This window comes from Argiope bruennichi, chromosome 9 (genome assembly GCF_947563725.1).
Source record: "Argiope bruennichi chromosome 9, qqArgBrue1.1, whole genome shotgun sequence".
In the NCBI taxonomy this organism is placed as follows: domain Eukaryota; kingdom Metazoa; phylum Arthropoda; class Arachnida; order Araneae; family Araneidae; genus Argiope; species Argiope bruennichi.
The window spans coordinates 53,745,586-53,770,672 of NC_079159.1; the positions used below are offsets into that span (position 1 = coordinate 53,745,586).

A 25,087-nucleotide genomic window follows, 5' to 3' on the forward strand; every position below is an offset into this window, starting at 1 on the left:
TCAACAAATCACTAATGATTTAAGTAAATGTGCCCAATAGAGCATAATCGAAAATTTTTAAACAATCAATATTTGCTGAATAGTATTTACAGTACATTGTTTGTACTCAATATTTATCATTTGGTCCCAATGAAGTGCAATTTAATGGCAATTACAGAATTAAACAAATTATAGAATTAAATGTGTTAAAAAGGAAATTTAAAATGACTTTCAAAAATAAATTCATATTTGAAACTTATTTTGAAATTGATTATATATATTTTTGACATTTTTTATGTTATAAATACAATAAAAAATAATAGAAAAGAAAAATTATTTCATTATAAACAGCATTTTCAACACAAATATATTAAACATACTAAAATGAATAGATTTCTAACACCCTTATTCAAACAGTTTTTATCATTTTAGGTAGGCTCAGTAACTTTAAAAACTTATGCACCTTGAAGATTATACACAAAAAGCAAAAACAACAAAATTATAATTAAATAGTTCATTTTTCAGACTTAATAATGACTGACTTTTAGCAATTACCTTTTAAGTTCTGCAAGGAATATTAATAATTTTATTTAAAGTGGTGGAAAATCTTTATTTTGATAAAACAAAGAAACGATGTAATGCATGCTCCGACTTTAATATTTAGCAATTACTCTTAACAAATAAGAAAAAGTATTATTGAAAATAGCAATATTATGTAACAAATATAATTTCAAAAGTATTTGAATTTTACAAACAAATACAAATTAATTTTAACATACTGCATACCATGGTCAAGTAAGTAACATTTTCTATGCAGAAACATTTTTTTTTCGTAATTTACAATAATTTGATATTAAATATATATGTTGCGAGTTACATGATTTGTTTAAATTGTTTTAATTTTATCAGTTTTTAGGTAGTGGCACTAAAATATTTTATTACTTATACCTGAAAAAAACATGCTAAAAATGTTTTTCCCGATAAGTCACAATATGGGACACCAATACAAAATGCATTGCATTGTCATTCCGTACAATGCGACATGGCTATGAAGATGAAAATGGGAAGTGTTATGTTACACACATAAAATAAGATAATCTGAAAATGTGGAAAATATAATAACATGAACATTGTTTTTAACAGATGAATAAATATGGTTCAGACTTCCTATATTGTATTCCACATACAGAAAATTATATTACAATATTTGAATGCAATTTTGATTATTACACTTTTAAGTTAATTTTATGTTGTGCACATTTCACAATTATTCTTACAATCAAAATGTTTCCAAAGATATGATAATTTTTAATAAACTGCAAATAAATGAATGAAAACGTTTATTTAAGTCTTGCTTGAAGAAAGCCATGCCTTTGAAATCTAAATAATGTATAACTTCAAAATTAACATTCTGTGAAGAAAATTATTTCTAAACTGTTTGGAAAAAATAAATTACTTTTTGATTAGATTAGATTTTGATTTTGTTCATCAAACTGTATTATTCTAAATATTGTAAAACATGTTATATACTTATGTTGTATGAAGTATATATGCATGTTATGTATATATACTACTTAAAAGCATAAATCATAATAAAATTATTGATTAAATAACAAACATTAATTGGATATCTTGAAAAAATAAAGCACCATCCAAACTAGGAAAAAAAAAAAAAAAATTCGTCAGAAAAACAGGAAATTTTACTGTTATTTTTTATTAAATTTTTTTTTCAATTGGTTAAAATTGCACAGACAGGGAGTAATTTTTCCATTTTTAATATTGTTAACATATCACCCTGTTAATTGTCATTAATATAATTTTTAAATTAAAAACTATCTTAAAAAGCAGTGGTAAATACAAAGAAAATAGGTTTAATGATATAATATGTTTTTCCTGCATTTGAATAAAGAATGTCAAAATAATAATTTAAAAGTTTGATCATTATTTCCATTACGTCATTCTATATCTTTATTCTTTTTAAAACTAACATTAATACAAAAATTAGTAAACTTCTCAAAACAAAGATTATTTTTCTGTAACAAATAAAGTTGCCTAACAAAGCATTAACCTTTAAACAACATAAAATGTAGAATATTAAATGTTCATGCCAATTAACTTGCTAATTCAAATATTTACAATTTTTTGTGTCTCTATTATTGTTAAAATTAGAAATATTTATAATTGACAGATAATATACCTCCAGTTAATCAAATTTTGGAAACATTTCGCAAACAAACAAAATACACAACATATTTTTAGCAAAAATATAAAATAAATTAGGAACACATAAACAAATCTGACTCAAAACAATAAAACTTGCTCAAGCATTAATCAACTAGAACTGCATCACACACATTTCTGTAAGTATTCAAGTAAGAATCTAAAATATCCATAAAGGTCATTTTTGGACAATGCTTTTCATTTTCAACTATCATTTGAAAGTGAACTTCAACATGGTGATGACCAGTATGGCGACTAAATTTATACTCAAAATCTAACTCCAAATAAGGTTTCAGAGAGTTGTTTTGGAGGGAATCCTCAGATATATCACAAGGAAAATCTGATTCTGAACTGCAAAAAGCATCCTCATTATTAAACTGGCTTTCAAACTCATAATCAGTATCATAATCAAAATAATTCTCATCAAACCCCTCATCATGTGGTGCCTGTTCATGAACTTCAATATTACATCTTATCTCTGTTATATCTGGGACCTTTAAAATGTCAGTTGAAAGTGGAAATGCTATTTTTCTACATCGACTTACAGAGTGGCACTTTTTCATGATGCGAGTGCCATCTGCGAGTTGCCAGGATTCACTCACAACCTATACAAACAGAAATACTGTCTTAAAAGAGGAACTTTCAAGGTTTTATACCGCCACCACCCAAGAAGGATTAGTTCAGATGAACAAAAGTTAGTCATGTTCAAAGAAAATCTCATAATCAAGTAATATTGCACTAAATAAAAGTAATAATGAATATACAGTTGAGCATCTTTCAATAGGGTGGTATCTGAGCATTAACAATCAATCCATATGAGTATTCTGCATGAATTCAGCAATTTACTACTGTAGTTATTTAAACATATTTTTGAAAGAGTATCATTAGATGATTAAATGTAATAAACAAAATAAATACATAAGCAAAGATATGAAGAATCATATTTAAAATAGATATTTTAATTCATCTTCTATAACATGGAAAAAAAAAAATACTCATGCTTCTATCTTTATATTTAACAAAATAAAATATCAATATTCAAAATATGTTTTAAAGTGGTTGAAATGACTTTTTCTATTTATAATAATTAGTTATAAAGCATATAATTTTCATGCATTTGTACACTGCTTAACATTGAGCAGATAAATATTTATAAAAATTTCATTTATATATGTTAGAAAGCATTTTTAACCTACTTTAAAAGCTTATTTCTGTAAGATATAAGTTACCAAGCCAAAATTACAAGTTATTGGTATAAAAAAATGAAAACCCCATTGAAATAATTCTGTAGATAATAAGTATATTACTTTTGCAATTTTAAAGCAAAAAAAAAAAAAATAAAATAAATAAATAAATAAAAATACATATAAAATTGTAATACAGAAGAAAGAGCAATTTCAAATTTTTTTGCAACAAAGCAACTTATTTTAATTAAATGTTCAAGTCACTTTCAATTTTATGTTAGTTTCAATTATTGCAGATATTGTGAAATAAACATAGCCATTTCTTTAAAGAGTTCATATTTATCAAAATTTATCTGCAAGATGCTCTACTGTTCATTGATTTTATAAAAAAATAAAAGCAAAAAAAAAAAAAAAAAAAAATCTGGCTAAACCAAAATAATTTTACCTACAAAACATTAGAATATTAAAAATATATTAATTGCAAAATATGTTTCTTACAGATATGATACAAATTCTAAAAGGAATTAAGTAATTTTCTGCCTCTGCAGTGGATTCACCCACCAAAGTTCCAGAGAGAATTTAAAATCATAAATAAATAATATAAAAATTATTATAATTCATTAAAATATTTAAAGAAATCCATTACCATAGAAAAAATTCAATTATATAGATCAAAATTTATATCAATAAACAAAAAATAAATTTTAAACTGGAAAAATCAAAATACATTTCAAAAGAATTAAATAAATAACATTTAAAATTTAATAACATTTTTAATATGAAAATATGAGAATATAACAAAAAAATTGATGTAAAATAACAAAAAATAAATTTTTTAAGTTAACATTCAATTTATCAAATATAATTTAATTTAAATAACATATTTAAGCTCTTAAATATTTTAAACAAATTTTTGGAAAATAAAAGAATTTAGATATGACATCAAAAGACATGATTATAACTGAAGACGGATTACTAAAAAAATGACAACACAAATCAGGAATTTCATCTAGTAATGTATACTAAATGCAGACTCAACTATGTTTCACAAAAAAACATGAGAGTAATTTTTTTTTCACTGCAAAATTTTTTACACAAAATATTTGTGTAAAATAATATTTTGTCATTTATTATTATTTTTCTCACATTTTTTCCTTGCAAATGGGAAGAAGAGGAAGTCTTTTTATCAAATAAAAATACTTGTATGTTATTGATTATTTCACTCATTCAGGGGGGGGGGGTTCTTTTTAAACAGATAATTCCAATGTTTAAGAATAATTTATGTTTATTAACAGTAATCAATGAGCGTTGATAAATGAATATCGTACTTCTTCACATGTTCTTAACTTTAATCCAAACATTTCAACAGAAACATCTAGGACAACAAGCATTAAAGAAAATAATTGAAAAGAAATATTAACAATTTTGTTGTTGTTTATTCCCCCTCCCCCTTTTAGCTATATAAGTTTTAAAATATTTTCGGGTGGGGGGGAAGAAAAATAAAAATTCTAAAAAGGTTTCATGAGTCATGACAAATACTAAAGGAAATAATAAGAATTATAAAAACAACCCGATTATTGCAGTTATTCTGCTTACTGTAAACTAGGAATTTATAAAAAAAATCTAATAAAGTAATTTTTACAGATTAGCAGAAAAGATTTTATTCTACATTAGCATTATAATTGATTTACTTTAACATTATAGTAGTTTTTGGATTGCAAAATAAAAATGGATAAGAGAAACGTTTTTATATATATAATATGCAACAAAGTCATTTAATAGCACATGATTTACCACTATTGACAATTCATAAGTAATAAGTTCTTATATAATTTATTAAAAAAAAAAGCCTTTTAAATGGAGATCAAATTGTCACTTTTAATATAAAATATTAAAACATATTAAGATAATTTATTGAATCATTGAAGCTTCTAATTAATCATTTAGATACTTATCAATTATTCTTTTCTGAAAACATCTTTTATAATAGCAGAATCTTTCAATTTATTTGTCCCTTAAGATAAATACAATTACAATGTTTTCATTCCCAAGTTTTTAAATGATCAAAATTAATTATTTTATCTGTTTTTTATTACTCAATTAATTTCAACGAAAGTAATGCACAAAATATTTTAATTCTCAAAGTTTTCCTAAAGTTTTCACAGTAAAAATTTAGAAAGCAATAAAACATTTGAAAATTTTACTAAGATAATATTGGTTCCACTTGTTTTAACATTTATGGCTTCATTTTATCTAAAGTACTTAAAATTCATTGTTTTATTCAAAGATATTTAGAATTTTTGATCTCTCATACTGTTTATAATTTTTAGAGAGATAAAACTTACCAATGAGAGAAAAAGGAATAAGTAAGTACTACATCTACATTTAAGCTGCAATGAATTACTTAAGTAGAAGTGACCAAAGCAGTATAAAATAAATGTATTTTTATCCACAGTTTATCTTAGAGAAGTTGATATATAGTCAATGTTTTTCAAAGTCAGGAGTTTTTCCAACATTCATGAGAAAAACATACTGCAAAAAATAACTTTGAGATAGTATTAGAAATGAGTATTGCAATATATAACTTTACATTTTTATAATTTGAAACATAAAAGAATAAAAACTAAGTAAATTATTGCAAATACCATATCTGGTTATCTTGTTACCCGAATAAAAGCTGCATCTTATTTTAAAATTCTAAACTAAACACATACACAGTCTAAATGAATAAAAGGAAATTATTCAACAATGTAATATTATATCAAACATGACTATAATGGAAGACATGCATGTCTAGAATACAAAAAATTACATATATTCACCAACATAGCCTTTATCACAAGTTGCTGCATACAGTTAACTTATTATTTAAAGAGTTTTCCCAAACAACCACACAAGACATTCATAGATACTCTTATTTCACATAAATGACAGTAAGGAAGACTAGAAAATTAAAAAGACACAATTTACAAGATAGTATAAAAAGTGGTATAAAGAGCCTACTTACAACCTTATTTCATGCCTCAGTGTAAATTGAATGGTCAATCCAGAGAACGGTCACATTAAAAATTTACATAAAACAAACAAAAAGAGTATGTTTAAGAATACTTGTCCAATAAATAACTTGTGCTGAGCACAGAGAAAGAAATCCAATATCACGGGGATTCTGACCGGTAAGAGGTACTTCACACAGAATTTTGAAGAACTAACTCTACACACCCATTGGAAAAACATACGGACGATAGTTTCCAAAAACTATTTACAAATATCACAATTTTATATAAGAGAAATGTACATTATTTTAAGTGTGTTCAGACAGAGGGGGCTCGACCTGGAGAGGGCTGCGGTACAGTTCGCCGAGGACGTATTTTTCTTCTCCGGTGGCGCCCTCTCAAATGAAGCCATTTATAAATGAGCGATAGTCCGACTACAAAAGTGGCTAATACAATAATTATATGGTGAGATTTCCACTGAAATTCAGTGGTAGGATTGCTCACTGTTTGAGGAGAGTCCCACGGCTGCTTCGGAAGTTGAGGTTCAGGGCCAGGCCGAAAAGGAAAAGGGGCATCCAAATTCACAGAAAGCAATTTTTGAGCTTTGTACAAAGTGCTGAAAAAAAAATAATAAATGAACACAAAACAAAATCAATAGTAAAAGTTTTTAAAAAAATTTTTACTAACAAAGTAGTCTTTTTTTTAAGTGTAACATAAAAAAGCTTGCAGATTTAACATGCACCACTCTTTGATCCCACATATCCCACCTCTTCTAGATTCACCATAAATGCACAGTAATAAAAGTAGCAATTCATGCATTGATCAAACTTTGAACCCTTTATTTATCGAATTATTTTGTCATCAATTTTTCAAATTTATTTTTGAACTATTAATTAAGTTTGAGTACAGAATAAATCCAGGAAAAAGAAAAACTTTTTAATTAATTAAAATAATTTTATTAAATTAATAATAAAAGATTTTGATGTTATATTTACTTCGCAACTGCTTTCTATTGGAAATATGTTTTTTGAGTTCATATCAGAATTTTATAAGATAATTTTATAATATCAAATTTAATAAGAGTAATCGAATTCAAAATTCATACAAGAATTAATTAATGTAATTGAAAAGAATTACATTTCCATATTTTATCTATGTTCCAATATATATTCCACTATACTTGATATTTAAAAAATTATTTAATGCATTTTTCATGATATTAATAAATTATTGTATCACACATTTTTAGCTAATTTATTTTTTCAACATGTTTATGGTTCAACAACTTTTCCAATTTCATATTTTTCACTATTATAAGATAGAAATAAGATTGATTTAACAATCTACCATAATACCTTTTATATACCAAATTCTTAAAATAAGTTTTGACACACTAAAGATACGATAATTGAATACAAAAGATAGCACAATATATTATAAAAATGCACAATCATAAGTGTAAATGAAATAATCAATTTAAATTTTTAAAAAATCTATAAACTTCAAGAAGCAAATATTTGCTAAAATTTTAAGGACAAATTTAGAAATTTTAGAACACAAGGAAATGTTTTAAAGAAATATTTTGAAATTTAACAAATTAACTTGAAAGAGATATGTCAACAATATTAAGCTTGTAATTATTACCTCGGTCCAGACTTATTTAAAGGTTGTGGACGAACCCAGCTGAGTCTAGGGCAGGCTGGTAGTGGACGTGTATGTGGTGTACCAAGGTGATGCTCCAACACTTTTGAATAGCGATACAAATGATTGCCTATAAATAGGAGTAATTTTTGAAGAAAATATTTAATTAACAAATGAAAACTGACAATGGATAAATAATTTTGAATTTAGTTGAGTTCAAATTTCAGCCATATTTTCCAACTACTATTAGTATACTAAACAATATTTTGCAATTGCAAACAAATTTTTAATTTACTGCTCGCATCAGGATTCTGAAAGTAGCCTTTTTCAACAACTGTATTTCATTAAGGGGCAATATGCAAAAAGATGAGTATTTATTATACCTCCTAATTCTACAAATAATTTTAATTCATCTTACTGGTAAAAGTAAACATAACCTCTTTTCATTTTCCCTCTCACTCCTTTTTAGACAAAATAAATGAATCATGATAAAAACATGGACTCCTGAATGCATGAATGAACAGTATCTAAATTCGAAAATTCAATTCAGGAATTATTCGGTTTTACAAGTCTTAATATAGACACTTTTGCAGAAGACACTACCAAGAATTTTGTAAAAAGTTTTTGTTAGTACTGATGGCTAGATTGAGTGCTAGTAGAAAAATATTAGAATTATATGCAGGTTGAATAACATAATTAATACTTGAACAACATGCCAAAATTAAATTGCCTAACACTTTGAACTAAAATGCTTTAGTAACATATATATTTATATTTTATTTAATGCTGTCACCATATATTAATACTTGAATACTAATTTCAAAGTCTAACACTTTAATTGCTTTCTACCCCATTTATGTTAATAGTTATTAAAGAATGATTATTAAAACACTCTTTAACTTTGTAAGTCATTAAAACTTTACTTTGTAAGTCATTAAAACATTTAATGCTTCACATTCACACTGATTGAACAAAAGGATTCCTGGACAGCTAACACAGTATCGCTTAATTTATAAAATCCCAACAATTGATTATAAAAAAGAAGCTGGTGATACATGAAAACCTATGAATGTGACATATAAATCTATTAATGATGTCTTGTATCTCAAAGCCTTTTAATTATTAAATCAATGAAAGTAAACATATTGTGATTACACATGGAAAAAAAACTGTTGTAAACTAAAACATGAAAATTAAAAATTTATGGCAATTTAGCCTTGAAGCCCACAGGTATTGCTAAAACATTTACCTCCTTCTTCTGTCATTGTTTATATTAAGTTTCTGATCATAGATAAATTAAGTGATATATTTTACATATAAAAGTAGAACAGCTGTAAAATTAAAGTGTTCAAAAACTAAACCTAATCAACCAAAGACGAAGAAAAAACATACATTACACTTATGATTAATCTAACATAAAATTAAATGGAAATATATTTCATTGTCATAGGTAAAAGTTTCAAAAAAAATTACCTTCCATTCTTTGTGGCAATCGTTTAGCATCCAGGACAATTTCAGATTTCAGTTCCTCGAAAAGAGGTGGAACATGTTTAGTAGTCGCATATTGAAGTAATGCATCCAATAACCAAAAACAATCTAAAAAAAGTTTTATAACAAACATATGAATACTTTTATAACAAAAAAAATGTTTAATATATAAAAAACAAATTTTTTCAAATAAATAAATTATTTAATAAAAAATGACAGTATATACAAGCACTATATGAATTGGGAAGAATTAAACAACTACATAGTTACATTTCTTATGTGAATTTTTATTGAAATAATCAAAACATAAACAAGTTTATTATTAAATCTATAACAGAAAGTACAGCCTTTCTATGTTATACTTTAACTGTTGTTTTTTTGATCAAGTATCATTAGTACTATAATTTCATAACCATTATAACACTAATGATTTGCATAGTAATCATCTTTTAGCCAGCATCCAAAAAAATAGTATTTCCAAAATAAATCTTAAATGCAAATAAGTATCTTAAAATTTATACTTTGTAGAGTGAAATACTTTCAGCTAAATGAGCAAGATTCATTAAATATAGCTTCTCTAAAACATGTTAAAGCAGAAATCTTAAAAAAATAAACTTTCACCATTATTAGAGAGAAAACTATATGTGTAAATTATTTATACACTTTTGGATGAAAATTTACTTTTATGAATTGCATAAAGCAAAAAGGATTCTTTAAAAAAGTGAGTATAATGAAAGACAACAGGAAAGAAGCATTAAAGATTGATTTATTTTCTATACCATTTTATTTATTTGTTTTTTTTTTTAAATCCTTTCTGTGCTCTTTACAAAATTATAATGAATAAACAAAGGTATTAAGATAATAAATTAAAATCGATACTGTATAAAAGTATTTTTAGATATATAGTAATTAGCTCTTTGTTTCTGAATAAAGTTACCCAGTGTGTTTTCAGTTTTCATATATCATAAACCAAAACTGAATTCATTTGTTTATTTTCAAAAGTAGTTAGGAATATTCATAATCCTATTCCATAAAAATTTTGAAGCCATAATTTTTATCTCTTTTACATCATTAAGCTTTTTTGAGATATGACATAGAACAAAAGGTGAACTTTATAAAGTAATAAGACATGACAAACATAAACACCAAGAAATAAAATAAGTATGATTAAATAAAGAACAAAATGAATAAATTTACACAAAAGGTTCTTGGGATATTAAAAATATACGATAATTATTTCATAAAAGAAAGCTAAACAATCTCAAGAATGTTAAAATTCGATTCTGAAAAAGATGGAATCTGCATTTCCCCAGAAATGTCTCATCTCAATGTATTTTAGAAGATTTTGAGTAATGTTGATTCTGTTTTTATGTGATTAGATGTTCCACTAAACATTTTGCCATATTTTAACACAAAGAAAAATATACAAAATTTTGAGTTGACTCCAGTTTTAAATGTAAAAGAGGATTTTGTTTTCATTTATACAAATATATTTGATTATTTTGAAACCTCTGTTTCATAATCTTGATTATTACATGAGATAGTTTAAATTGCCTGCACAAAAGCTTTTAATAACATTAAGCCCTTTCATATCATGATCATAATAGAGAATGATGAAAATGCAATGAAACGATTCTTACTCAAATGTATAGAAAATACTTTTCATCTTGTGACTAACTACGAAACTTCCAATCAAACTTTCTAGCAGTCAGATTAGTATACTTATCAGTGAATATCCTTAAAAAAAGTTTTAAAGCTGCCAAAATCTAATTCAAAGAAAAAAAAATGCAACATTTCTTTAGCCAAGCTAATTAAATATATATGCTTTATTAAGTATCTCAAATCATATGTTTTAATTTCAAGAAATTAAAAAAAAAATTCCTGTTGATTACAAAAACAAGTAAAGATTGGGCATATTTTTAGGATTGAATTATTTGTTTTTCATATACAAGATATCTTATTAACACATTGGCTGCCATACGAATCTCTCACAATGTCATTTATACGGGCCTGGTAGTCACCAGTGATCCCCATGGCAGTCAAGGAGTTAAACAGAAACTTCTTTTAGGAAACATAATAAAACAAGGCAAGTGGGAGGACAGTTACTTTACCTTTTTGCATATGTGCTGTATCTAAACAATTAGAATCACCATACACCACAATACGACCTGCAGATGGATGGTGTGAAGTCTGATGAAGTCCAAGAATAGGAACTTTATCTATTTTATCTGCTTGGCCTTTTAAAACTTCCATTCCTCCAAAAAAGGAAAAATGTTTATTAAAAAGAATAAATGTAAATCAAACAATGCATAATCATGTTTAAATCGATTAAGATGAATAGATATTAAAAATATCCTAAAATAATATATACATACCTTGATTGTTTAGAGATTGAGTGACAACTATTCCATTGGCAGGAAAACGAGCTAAACTTGTTCCCGATGCATAATACACTACACAACAAAATATTCATTGTTTAGTAAGAATTAAAAAAAATTAAAATTATAAAATATAAAAATAAAATTGAACAAAATTATAAGAAATTGTAATAATATTTTAGTATAAAACATCCCTCCCCCCAAAAAAATGAGTAATTAAAAGCAAGCTAAAGAAGAGGTAGCCAAGAAAGGTTTTCATATCAAGCAAATTTTGGCAGCATAAGTTTCAACTAAGCCCTCTATTCCAAATATCATGCAAGATACTTCAAAATATTAAAATAAGTTTCTTTTTCAAAAATATTAAAAATTCCCTACCCTTTTTAAAAATTGCAATGACAGCCCATGTTCTTTGACATTAAAAAAAAACGTCCCTGTTAAACTAATAATTACTAATATCATTTGTAAATTCTAAAAAATTTTTTCCCAGTTTCCTAAATCCATCTCGGCAAGCATCTCTAATGAATAAAATATGAACCTCGAGTATTCAATCAATCACAATTATGATAGAAGAAGGAAATTTCACAATGATACCAAATGCCACAGGCATCCACCATTTTTCAACAATAATGATAAGAATAACAATGAACCATCTACATTTTAAAAAAGATGGAAATTAACATATTTTTCTACACATAAAACATAACTGAATCTCTAAAAAAAAAAAAAAAAAAAAAAAAAAGGCAGATGCAATGGGATAGTAAAATTACAATAAAACTGAAAGTGAAATAAAACAAGCCATTCATTTGAGCTTATACATAATTTTATTACAATTGCAATTAAAATATTTTTGAAAAAATGTAGATTTAAATATATTTTTTTCTAATGTGACTAATATAAACTGTAATGAAATGATAAGCAAAATTTTCAGGAAATGAGAACTTATTTAAAAAAATGTAAATAAAAAAAATTTAATAAAATTATAACAACTGGCCATTTTATGGAACCAACAATTATAAATAATAAATCTGGAAATAACCTAATTTTTATTTAGAAATGTTAAGAAAAGAATTCATTAAAAATAGCAAAACAATAAAGTCCAAATTATTTTCTTAAACTCAAGCATTTATACACAAATCATGGCAAAGCATGATATTATTGAATCGTGTAAAATCAATGAAAATTCAGAAACAGTGAATAATACTACTTTTATGCCTAAAGAATATATATTTAATAATTAATTAATTCTATTGAATTAATCTAATTATAGTAGGGCTAATTTTATTTTTCTGTAATCTGTTTCTTGATACAAATAAAAAATATACATTATTTAATATATATAATTAACATTTTATATAGAATATATATATATATATATATAATAAATAAAAAAATAATTTTTATCATCATTTAGCTAAGTATTTCTAAAATATTTCTCAAAAAAAAAAAACATACTTTCATGATTTCCCATAGTGAAATCTCCTTCATAAACTTCATCACTATAGGGGGAAAAAATAGCATTAGTCTCAAAAAAAAAAAAATCAATAGTGAACTAAAATAAAAATTCAATTTATAAAACAATAATTAATGTTTTTACCTGAAAGCCATTTCCCATGGTGAAAGCAGATCATTTAAAGCTGGTATGTTTGCACCTCCAGTATCTGGCATCCACCATTGCCTATAAATTTTTAAAAAGATACTTTATTTCTGAGCAATTTGAACCAATTCATTAAAGAAGTCAAAACATTTTAATTTCTAACATTATTGTCATATACATAAAATCAAAAGTAAAATAGAAAACTTATATTAACCGAGTGTTTTCATCATAAAACTTGACTTTTTTCATCACAGACACATTATACCAATCTGCAAACACAATTAATGAAAGGCCTCCATCAATGTCCTTTATCAATTTAGAGACTTCTTCAGGGAAAAATTCTTCTTCACTATCAACCAACAGTAAAGCACCTATTTTTTAAAATGGAAAGAATAAAATTTTAATTGTCAATGTAAATAAGCAATAATAAAAAATAATGAATAAGATAAATTATGAAATTCAATTTTAAAAAATACAATATACTTCTTATTTTAGTCAATTATTAGGGCATTGCGAAAAATATATTACACTATTTTTAATTACTCTATGTATCAAAATTAATTAAAGAGGGCTGGGATAGCTCAGTTGGTAGAACATTGGATTTGCATCCTTTAGGTTGCGAATTTGAACCCCCGCCGCCCAAAGACTCGCCGTGTACATGATGGCTAGGGCACATATAAATCTGTCATAGCAAAAAAGTCCTCCAAGTCAAGATTACTTTAAATATGCCACATGGCTTTTTATTTATTTGTTTGTCTATCTCATTTAAGGACCTTAGATAGACAATTAGGAGACAGAAAATCCATTTACCATGATTAATCCTGAGTTTGTATTGAACCAAATAAGTTAATATTAATTATTAATCAGATCAAGAAATTGATTTGATCCCATCTGGATCACTGTTTCTAAATTTTATAAACAAATTCATCTTTGTGAATGCCACACATTTTTAGATTCATTACTCAGGGGTTAGGTACAATCAAAATCATTGAAGTAGAAAAACACTGAATAATTAAAATTTAATAATAATAAAATTCTGGCTATATTTTGATCTTTTAATTAAAAGAATAAAGAATGTTTATTTTTCAACTGCCTTAATTTTAAACAGATTTGTTTGCAATGCAAAAATAAATAAATAAAACAGCAAAAAATACTATTCCTTTTATGAAATTGCAGTTTTATTTTTATTTATTTATTTATTTATTTTTTTTTTTACTTTTTTTATAATATATAATAGTAAAATTCATTCATTCATTTCAGCAATTTAATTTTTCATCAGAAATTCTATAAAAATATGCAAAATCTAATCCTAGCATTTTAAAATTTTCTAATTATAATTTTCAAGTGTTGCAATTAAAATTTTGAATTTTAATTATTGTATTTCGATATTTCTGCCCTCTCTGTATGCCTTGCAATACAACATCATTCACCAGTAACATAAAATTAATAATGCAAATTATAAGAAGTTCAATAGTGGTGAAAATTTTGTATTCAATTTTAATAAACAAAGGGTTATAAAAACTATTGCAAAAAACGGTTTATAAGATTACAAACAACTTTGTAACTTTAAAAATAAACCCTTTAAATTTTCTTCTGCTAAATGATCATCTTCCTTTAATAATGTTTTATTCTAAAAACATGACTAGGAATTTTTCATTTTAATTACATACAATTCATATAACAATAAAAATAATCATGATTTTCAATTAACAATTATTAATAACTACACATTAAATTATTTTTAACAAAAATGTAAACTTACCATACTGCTGAGCATCAAAACAAGTGAATGGAGAGCCTAAAATTTAGAAATCAAGAAAGAAATTTATAAACATATTTTGAAGAGAAAAAAAATCTGGTATACAGATAAATACAGATATATGTCCAAATTATAATAATTTTATTTAATGGAAAACTGCCTAAATAATACATACCTAAAACTTCTACATAATATCCATTGCTTCTCAAATGCTGATACATATCTTTAAAGTTCGTATGTATATGATCTCCATTCCTTAAAAGAAAATGTATCTTCAGAAACATTTTATACAGCAAAATTAATAAATAAAAAAAATTACATTTGAATGAAAAAAATTCTAAAATCGAAAATAAAAGATATATATCAAAAACTAAGAGGGGGTGATGAGATTTATGTGATATTATAGTTTTTAAGACATTTTGAACTTTACAAAACATTTAATAAGTTATCAAAACTTAATTATTAAAATTCACTTTTAAAAATTTGCTAATATGATTTTAAACATTCTAAAAATTGGAGATTTAAAAAACTACATCATTTTACAGTATATCTCAGTACTTTAGGGAATTAAATGAAAAACATTTTTTCAATATTTTAAACAATAATTGTTGTTGTTGTTTTTTGTGGGGGGGATGGTAGTAGTTGGATTTAAGTTTTTGAAATTGATTTATTTATATTTGTCTTTGCTAATATATGAAAAGGTCAGCAATTGATAAAAATTGTTACTTTTGTATTATCCTATCAGGAATTATATATTTGAAAATGAAATATCCACACTAAGAAGTTTAATGATATCTACATTAAGAAATAAAATTATTAGAATGAAAGTTTTGATCCAAATGTTAACTTCTGCAAAATAAACTATTGTACCAGTTTAAGTTAATTATTTCATAGTTTCTGACTTTTTGGTCTAATAAAACAATTTCATTCTTTGAAATTACATTTGGTAAATTACACAGCCAATTTCTTCAAAGTCATGTATTGATGTTTCACCATCTAAAGTGGGGTTTAAGCATTTATATTTGAAGAAGATAATTCTTTAGAGGTAAATATTTCTTCATTTAATCCTTAAATGTTTCTTTGACAATAGATTTAAATTCTTTTCTTAATAGATTACATGTTTCTAAAATTCTTAATACTTCGAAAGACTCTTCGCTAATAGAAATGAAAAGAAAATGATTCTCAGAATCTCAAACATTGAGCTTTCAAATTACAATATGGTCTTTTTGTCAAAGCCCCTTGAAATATTTATCAAGTGTTAAAATGTTCCTCAAAAAATTACCAAAACATGAAAAAAGATTATGTCTGAGAATTTATTTATGAAAAATTCAAGTTTGGTGACTGTACTATTCATTTATGTCTAATCATTGTTTTAAAAATAAAAGGAGAATTAAGATAGCAAAAAATTCAAACCCTTAGAATAAAATAAAATTAAATAATACATTAGCATGCAGATAAATTTCATTTAACTAACCAATCCAAAGGATCATTTTTCATTCGTAGGTTATCTCTAGGAAAATATCCAGGTGGATACCGCAAATTGTGATATTGATCCCAAAGTACTCTTTTACTAAAACAATGAAAAAATACAAACATGATTTAGAAAACAAGAAAGAATTTTTAACTTGTAGCAAAAATGCAAAATAGATAGCTTTAATTTGCAAAATAAAACAGGGTAAAAGAAGTAAAGACAACAAACAATAATAGATATTAACTTTTAAATGAACCAGATTGATAATTTAATAAATGTGCTCTAAATTAAAAGCAAAATTTAAAAATAATTTTTACTTGCAAAATTTAAAATGTGCATAAAAAATATATATTTAAAAAAATTATGAACAAATATATTTAGTGGCATTTATTTTTCTAAACATCAAAGTTACGGTTCAGTTGTTCTCAGTCCATCTTGTTAAAACAGTATGAAATCTAATTGCAAATATTATTATATATATAACAAAATGTAAACAAAGATGGAAAAAATGATAAATATGGAAGAAAAAAAAAACACCACTAAATAAATTATTAGCTAAATATTATTTTTGTATTTTTAAATCTTTTTAGTGTTAATAAACATGCTAAATTCAAAAATTTGTATAGATTATAAAATTCATTCAAAAATGAATAATATCAAACCACAATTTACTTTAAAAGAGAATTAGAATACAAAATTTGCACAAGATCTGCATTAATTATAAAATTCTGTGCTACTAAAAGTACAAAAGTATCAAAGTTTCTTTTCAAAATTAACTAAACATATCAATAAAAATATGGAATTAACAATGATAGTACCTTCTAGGTGGGGTTGGTATTATTTTCACTTTTAATGGTAGCTTCACATGAGATCGACGAACTTCAGTCTCACCTTCCTAAAAAAAAAATATGGGAATTTTCATTTCACTTTCATACAAAATAATAACATACAATTAAAATCAAAGATACTTACTCATTTCTTAAAACAGACATCTCAATAAAAACTATCCCCACAAATCTTACTAAATTTCCATAGTAAATATTAATTTTATGCATTAAAATATTTAAAGAGCAAAATTGCAAATAAAATTAAATTAAATATGCAATATAAAGTACAAAAAGTAATATATTTTTATATGTAATGGGTGTTGTAGTTGTTGTTACACTAATACTAACATAATTAAAATTTTCCTCAGGTGATGGTATAGCTAAAGTTTTAATTTTAAGAAAAAACTGTACAAGTAATAAAATTCTAGTTCAGCAAATAATCAGTACATTCAAAAACCAATGCAATAATTTTGCCATCAAATAAGCTGCAAAGCTAAAAAAAATTTTGTAAATACAAATTCATGAATTTGTAAAAATGATTTGTGCTTATTGCAAAAAGCTTTGTAACATTTTATTAAAATATATTAGATAATTATTTGTCCAAGTTATATATAAATAATTATTGTATTTATAAATAAACATGAAGAATTGTTAACTATAAAATACACTAAATTTAAATATATAGTTATCACTGTATATTTAACCAAGCTTTCTAAAACCTTATTAAATACGAAACCTTTCCAAATAGAGAAAATTAACATTCGAAATAAGTAAAGACATTTTTAAAGACAAAATGTATCAATTAATGATAAATGAAAAAGTTCCAATTTAAAATGCTCAGTTAGCAAAATTTATTGCAATATATGAAATTGGATTATTTTCTAAATAATTTCTTTCCCATATGTAAAATAGAGAAACATATTGTAATGGTTCAAAAATCTAAATTTGAGATGAAATGAAGAGAGCTAGATGGATTAAATTTGGTACACAGATTTAATATCTATAGAGCAGGCAGCAGTAAAATTTTGAGCCAAATTTAATAAGAGGTTGATTGTCTGTCAGTCTGCACTTACAGAAGCTTGTAAATATTATAAATGAAATATATAATGACTCAAATATATTAAATTTGGTATATGATTTTGTGACTACAATTGAAGTCCCATGCAAAATTTTGGTTTTATTGAGAAAAACACATTTAAAACAGAAATTCAATTTTTGGATACCAACTGTCAGTCATATTGCCAAAAAATATGCAAAAAACCATACAATAAATTTCATAAAAATTCAAAATTAATGCCAAAGGTTAATAACTATATGCCAAAGCATTCTCTTGGATAACACTTTTATTAGAAAGTATGGAGAAAGTTTTCAGGAGGCCATTTAAAATGGTATTTTGATTTTTTGATTACAAGTAACAGCAAAAACCTATAAGAAACAGGAATATCTAGTTCTTGTTAAAAAAATTAATGAATGTATAGGTCAATGGATTGAAAATTTTTTAATTAATATTTTTAAAACAAATTATTTCTAATAACTTTACATACATTTAACATATCTGATACAATATTTATACTTCAAAAAAAAAAATGTTTTAAAGAGGTCCAATGGTTAGAGTTGGTGGACTCTGTCACAGGTTTTTTTTTCTTTCAGATTTTGATTTTATTAACATTCATCATGTCACAGGCAACATTCGCACAGAAACTGCTTATATGCATATAAAAAGGAATCAAATTCCAAAAAAATAGACTGATCTAATAGACTGATTATTAAGAAATGCTTACTTAATATTAGTTCATGAGTGTTTAAATAAATTATATTTTCTAATGGAGTCCATTAAGTGTTTATAGAAAAGTAGACTAACTTCAAAACAATTTTCTTTATCACCACTTAAATTAGCACAAGAAAATTTGTCTTCTATTAATTCATCAACTGTATATAATTCTAAAATCAACACATTGATAGTAGATTTACATCATTATGAAAATGATTTCTGCTCTTTAAGAAAATAGAAAACTTGTGAATTTAAGAAAGACAGACTGAAAGACCATAAAATATAAATGAAGTATTTTATCATTACAATGATTATAAATGAATTGGAATGAAAAAAAAATGTATAAAAAGGTACTACAAAACCTATATATTATATATATATATATATATATATATATTATATTGTATTATATATATATATATATTATATTGTATTATATATATATATATATATTATATTGTATTATATATATATATATAATACACTCTCGAGTATTTGACCTAATGTGGTGGAAGAGCATACAGGATAACAAAAAAAACCCAGATAATCAGAGTAATATAAACTCATTACTTTGCCTCTTCTTAGTGTAAGTTTTTATACCAAAATATACTATTATAATGTGTATTTTCTCATTTCTCATTGAATACTAAGCCCTCCATTTATCTCAAGCCACACAGACTGTGAGAGTGGCCGCATGAATCATAGATGATGTAACATGTCCAGTTAAAATAGAAGGCTCCGTGCTGGTAATTTATATATGTTTATCTATTGCACTGCAGGTTTCAATGATTTATTAGACAAAAAGTAAGTTAAAAGATATAAACTGTTTACATTTTAAATAAATTCAGTAATTTAAATGTCAGAAATACAAATAAAACATTAATGTAAATTGTAGGTCTAATTCTTAAGAAACTTGACTCAAACTGATTTTGTTTATCACTGATAAGTGATTACAAATGTGAAAAAGCAAACATAAGATAAGAGTCAAAACTTACATTTTTTAATGTTTGAATACTGTACATATTGTGCAGCAGCAACAATTAGGAACAGTTACAAGAATTAAGGTCCATCACACACTGATGAAAATATGTACAATGAGCAGAACACTGTTTTTTTACAGTCAAAACTTGTATTTTGCATATGACATGTAGGAGGATTGTAGCAGACGCCTGCTTCCCCATTTAATTACGATAAAAGAAGACTAGGCCAGATAGGACGGAAGCTGGATAATCGTGAACCGGATGTGTACTGTATTACCATTTAGATTACTTTTCTGACATTGCATATTTTAAATATTTTTGTCTTACTTACCTCTGGTGGCGATTCTACAGTAAATGAGATATGACCTTGAGCAATCCCTTCCCAATTAGCTGCCAAGGAAGAAACAGATATATGCACAGCAATATAACCAGACCATGGCCATAATATATCAGAATAAGAAAGAGCGACTTCTAAATGGTGACCATATTGTGGTGTATATGGATGCCACTGAGGCTAAAAACATAAATTATACAAAAGTGTACAATAAAACATTTTTTTATTGACTTGTCAATTATGTCAAATTTAGAAATCTGCATAACTGATATTTTTAAATATAAAATTTACAATTCCACAAAAATATATAAGAGAAATATTTAACAGTTAAATATTAGAAGAAATTCTAATCCATGCCATACACTAACATGCAGAAAGTTAGAGGAAAATATGAAATATTTCTTCAATTATTAAAATCTTACATCTATTGTAAATATTTTTGTTCTTTACAAAAATGCTTCTCATAAATATATTTATATTGACACACATAACCATACAATTTCAAATAGAAAAAAATATGTGTACCTATATCAAAGAGCTATATTACCTTATTCACAATTTCTCCAGAAACTCCCATGCCATTCAAAATAGTTACCTAAAATAAAATAGAATAGAATTTACTATCATATATTAATGCAAGATGCCAAAGCAGTAGCAGGAAACACAAAAACAAAACTAATAAAAAGTAATAATTAAAATATTATAAATAAGTAACCTCTGTTTTCTGAGATTACTATACCATAAAGTATTGAAAGTTAACATGTATTTAAGCATTCTTGAAGACTAAATTTGTTGCTTAAGATTTTATTTGTTATTGTTAACCATATATTTCAATAACATAAAATAATCTTTAAATAAGATAGATAAAAAAAAAGTTTCTTTAAAATGTTTCTATAATAAATATATTTGTATTTAAGATAGCCACCTTTTGGTGACCATTACTTTCATTGGATTGAATTTGAAATAAATCCTTCATTTAATTTCAAATAAATTTATAAAAAACTTTCATTTTATTTAATATTTCCTCAAAAAAACACTTTTAAGCAGCTAACTCAATTAGGCATAAAAACTGTGATATTTCAACAGTTTTACACTTGCTTTATTTATCATGTAAATTAATCTTCCAAATGAAGTCACATTCCATGAAACCCTAGTGCTAATAAAAATGTTATTGTATTCATCTATCTTCTAAATATCTTGACACTGTAACTTCTTATTTACACAGATATTATACATTATCATTTTTCTTTCTTTTAATAATAGGAAAATAAAAAAATTAAATATTTTATAAAATAAAAATGCTTCAAACTGAAAAAAAAAAAAGTAGATTTGAAAATTATCACAAATTTGAGGGAGGGGGGGAATGACAAATAGACTTATATCATTAAAAAGGCAATTTTTAAAATTTATCCACTGCAAAGAAACTACTTTTGTCCGTCAACAATTTTGTAAGTCATTTTAAAAAAATGTCAATATCTGGCTTAATTTTAATTAAAATTTAAAAAATTGCTCTGAAGTGCACATTTTTATCTCCCAATGTAAATGTGTATCAATTTGATAACACCAGATCACACAGTCTAGCTTGTAGAGCACCATTTTATTTTATTTTATTAGTAAAAGGGATTAATTTATAAAAATTTCATTTGAAGATCTATTTTCGGTAGCAACCTTTAAAAAAGTTTTTACTCGATTAGAAATTTTTATACTCACAATCATAATAACATAAATGTTAAAACAAAACAAAGCTTATAAAAGAAAGACAACTTCTGAATGCATACATTAACTATAGTAGGTAGACCACCATAGTAAAGTGGTTGTGAACAATATGGCCACATATAAGGACACTCTGTCAGATCCAGATAGCTTGGACTAAGTGTTGCTTGTGGCCTGTAACTTCTCAGTGCCTGGAAAGCTCTAACTAAATCTAGTTTACCCCAGCCTTGTTCGAAAATAGGAACTCCAGGCAATCTACGAGCAGAAGCCATAAGAGCCTGTTTCATACTTGCTGGATTTATTGCTCCACCAAGATGTATAACTCCACTGAAAATAAATGGTATTGGAATATTATTTTACATGTTACTCTAAAAAAATACTGAACATATTTTAAAGATTTGGTTTCTTAGAGAATACATACAGATATCTTCCAAATGAATAGTAAGACAATTTCATACACATTTTTTAGCAATAATCTAAAAGTACATCATGAAAAGCAATAAAACTTTTTAAATTGAAATTTTTTGGAAACTTGTATTAAGTTTTACATTCTGGTGGAATTTGAAACTATAAATGTTTTATAAATATTTTCCCTAATAATTTTTATTAATTATTATCCAATTGTATATGCAAAACTTTGAAATCTTTGTGAAAGAAGTAATAAAAAAATGATAAATAAATAAATACACTTTTTTAATATTCTCTAGATTAAATTAAAATATAAAATAAAATTTATAAAAACAAATATATAAATATGCATTTTTATGAACTGTAATCATAATACAATACACATACGGCGACATTAACATTTTTGATAAGCATTTAATATTTTTTGCGATTTATGTAAGCAATAATCAAAAATTAAATATTTTAAAAATATTTAAACATAATAGAACAATAAATAAATATAATATTTAATTATAAATAACCAAATTGATGATACATTAAACAATTCAGAATATTTAACCTTTCAACAGTAATATTATAATATTATTTTTTTTTCATTTGAATATAAATATTTACACGAAAATAATTTAAACATAGCTTTATATATTCACCTCATAAGCAGGGTAACAGCGCCAGCAACAACAGGAGAGGCAACACTTGTTCCTGATAAAGATCTACATCCTCCTCTACAATAAGAAAAATTTCAACACTTTAATTTCACATTTTTATGAAGAGCACAAAATATTGGGAGGTGGGGGATGGAATTACAACTGTCAAACAAATTTTCAGTTTCCTTAACTTTTTGTAACAGTTTGCATGTTTAAATTTATAATCTTCATATATCTTCTTAATAAGGGTTAAAAATCTCATTGAGTTTCCTTACTACTTAATTAGTAAAATAATTTTCAATTTTTCACAAAAATACGAAAGTATCATTCTATATTTATTTTGAAAATGAATTTAATATTGCTTTCCTAGCTTGCTATCTTAAGCATTTAGCTTGTTAAAACAATATCAAAATTTAAAATTGCATATGATACTTTTTAAATCTAAAAATTAACTGATATATTTATTACTATCATTAAAAACGTATTGAAGAACATGTAAAATGCCCAACAAATTTTTGGATAAGTTCTTATATTCTATGCTTTAATGAATTTCTTTTTAATGAATCAAATTACAAATAATCACTGCTAAAAAATTATAGATTATAAAAAAATAATCGCATCTCAGAATTAAAACTCAAACACTATGCTGTAAAATAGTTAATTGTTAGTAAAATGTAATGCAACTGGTTATGTCAAATAACAATCGAATTTAGTGTTGTATTAAATAAATATATGTATTGAACTTAAAACTAAATATATTTTTTTAAAGATGAGTACATTTTATTATAAGAGATTCATATAAAAAAAATCACCTTTAAACATTTTTACCATGAATTAGAACATACAATATAAAAAACTGACTTTCTTTGAAAATTGAATGAGAATTTCAATGTTATGGATAATAATTATACTGTAAACAACTGATTAAAAAAAATAATAAATGAAACGCACTTGATACTTGAGCCTCGAACAGCAGAGCCATAAGTAACAATATCAGGTTTCACTCTGCCATAGCCTGCAGGTAATTCCTATAGAATTTAAAATTACAAATGTAATAAAAATTTTCTTACAATTGTAATTTTTAAATGTAACACAAGAAATAATACTAATGAAATATATTATATTTGTAATATAATATATATTTATTTGTATATTTATAACTTTCATCATCAAAGAAAAATAAAGGGTTAGAAAACATTTAAGAAAGAATTGATAAAAGATGTACATCAGAGTAGGGTTTTTTTTTCCCATAATAAAAATTATTAATATAGACAACAGAGAAGAAAAAATTACATACCCATGTAGTCATGCCTCTGGATGAAAAACGAGCTATCTGGTCTTCAAAATTGATGCCACCTACACCAATTACATCCATCTGGTCTGCAGGATTGTTCAATGTTCTAAAATAAACATGAAATATATCTACTAAAAAAAGTGAACGATACAAAACTGAGTTCATTTAGAAAAATGTATTCATTTTCAATAACATATTACTTTATATGCATTTTTTTTTAATTTCAAATTAAATAATGGACTTTCAGACAACTAAAAATTGTGCATAAAGCTAACTCATCTCCATTACTATTATACACATTCTTCTAATTTTATATTCAGGATAAAATATTACATTTCTTTTCTTCATTCAAATTAATGAAGACAAAAATAGCATGCTTTAAATAGAAAGAAAATGAATGCATTAA

The 25,087-nt window shown here is 24.8% G+C and overlaps 1 protein-coding gene across 1 annotated transcript in view; it reads right to left on the bottom strand.

The window, feature by feature from the left end:
- Window positions 1-1,867: 1,867 nt before the first annotated feature.
- The window catches only part of LOC129984198 (membrane-bound transcription factor site-1 protease-like), a 33,770-nt gene continuing 10,550 nt past the window's right edge, over window positions 1,868-25,087 (bottom strand). The window contains exons 11-29 of the mRNA XM_056094018.1: window positions 24,685-24,787; window positions 24,339-24,415; window positions 23,391-23,465; window positions 22,398-22,659; window positions 21,167-21,214; window positions 20,617-20,799; window positions 17,526-17,602; window positions 16,711-16,806; window positions 15,412-15,491; window positions 15,240-15,275; window positions 13,692-13,848; window positions 13,478-13,558; window positions 13,336-13,379; window positions 11,881-11,958; window positions 11,617-11,760; window positions 9,491-9,613; window positions 8,021-8,147; window positions 6,881-6,992; window positions 1,868-2,804 (exon numbers count right to left, since the gene is read on the bottom strand). Of these exons, the coding sequence (XP_055949993.1) occupies window positions 2,307-2,804; window positions 6,881-6,992; window positions 8,021-8,147; window positions 9,491-9,613; window positions 11,617-11,760; window positions 11,881-11,958; window positions 13,336-13,379; window positions 13,478-13,558; window positions 13,692-13,848; window positions 15,240-15,275; window positions 15,412-15,491; window positions 16,711-16,806; window positions 17,526-17,602; window positions 20,617-20,799; window positions 21,167-21,214; window positions 22,398-22,659; window positions 23,391-23,465; window positions 24,339-24,415; window positions 24,685-24,787 (2,401 nt within the window). The 3' untranslated portion in view covers window positions 1,868-2,306. The remainder of the gene's footprint in view (window positions 2,805-6,880; window positions 6,993-8,020; window positions 8,148-9,490; window positions 9,614-11,616; window positions 11,761-11,880; window positions 11,959-13,335; window positions 13,380-13,477; window positions 13,559-13,691; window positions 13,849-15,239; window positions 15,276-15,411; window positions 15,492-16,710; window positions 16,807-17,525; window positions 17,603-20,616; window positions 20,800-21,166; window positions 21,215-22,397; window positions 22,660-23,390; window positions 23,466-24,338; window positions 24,416-24,684; window positions 24,788-25,087) is intronic.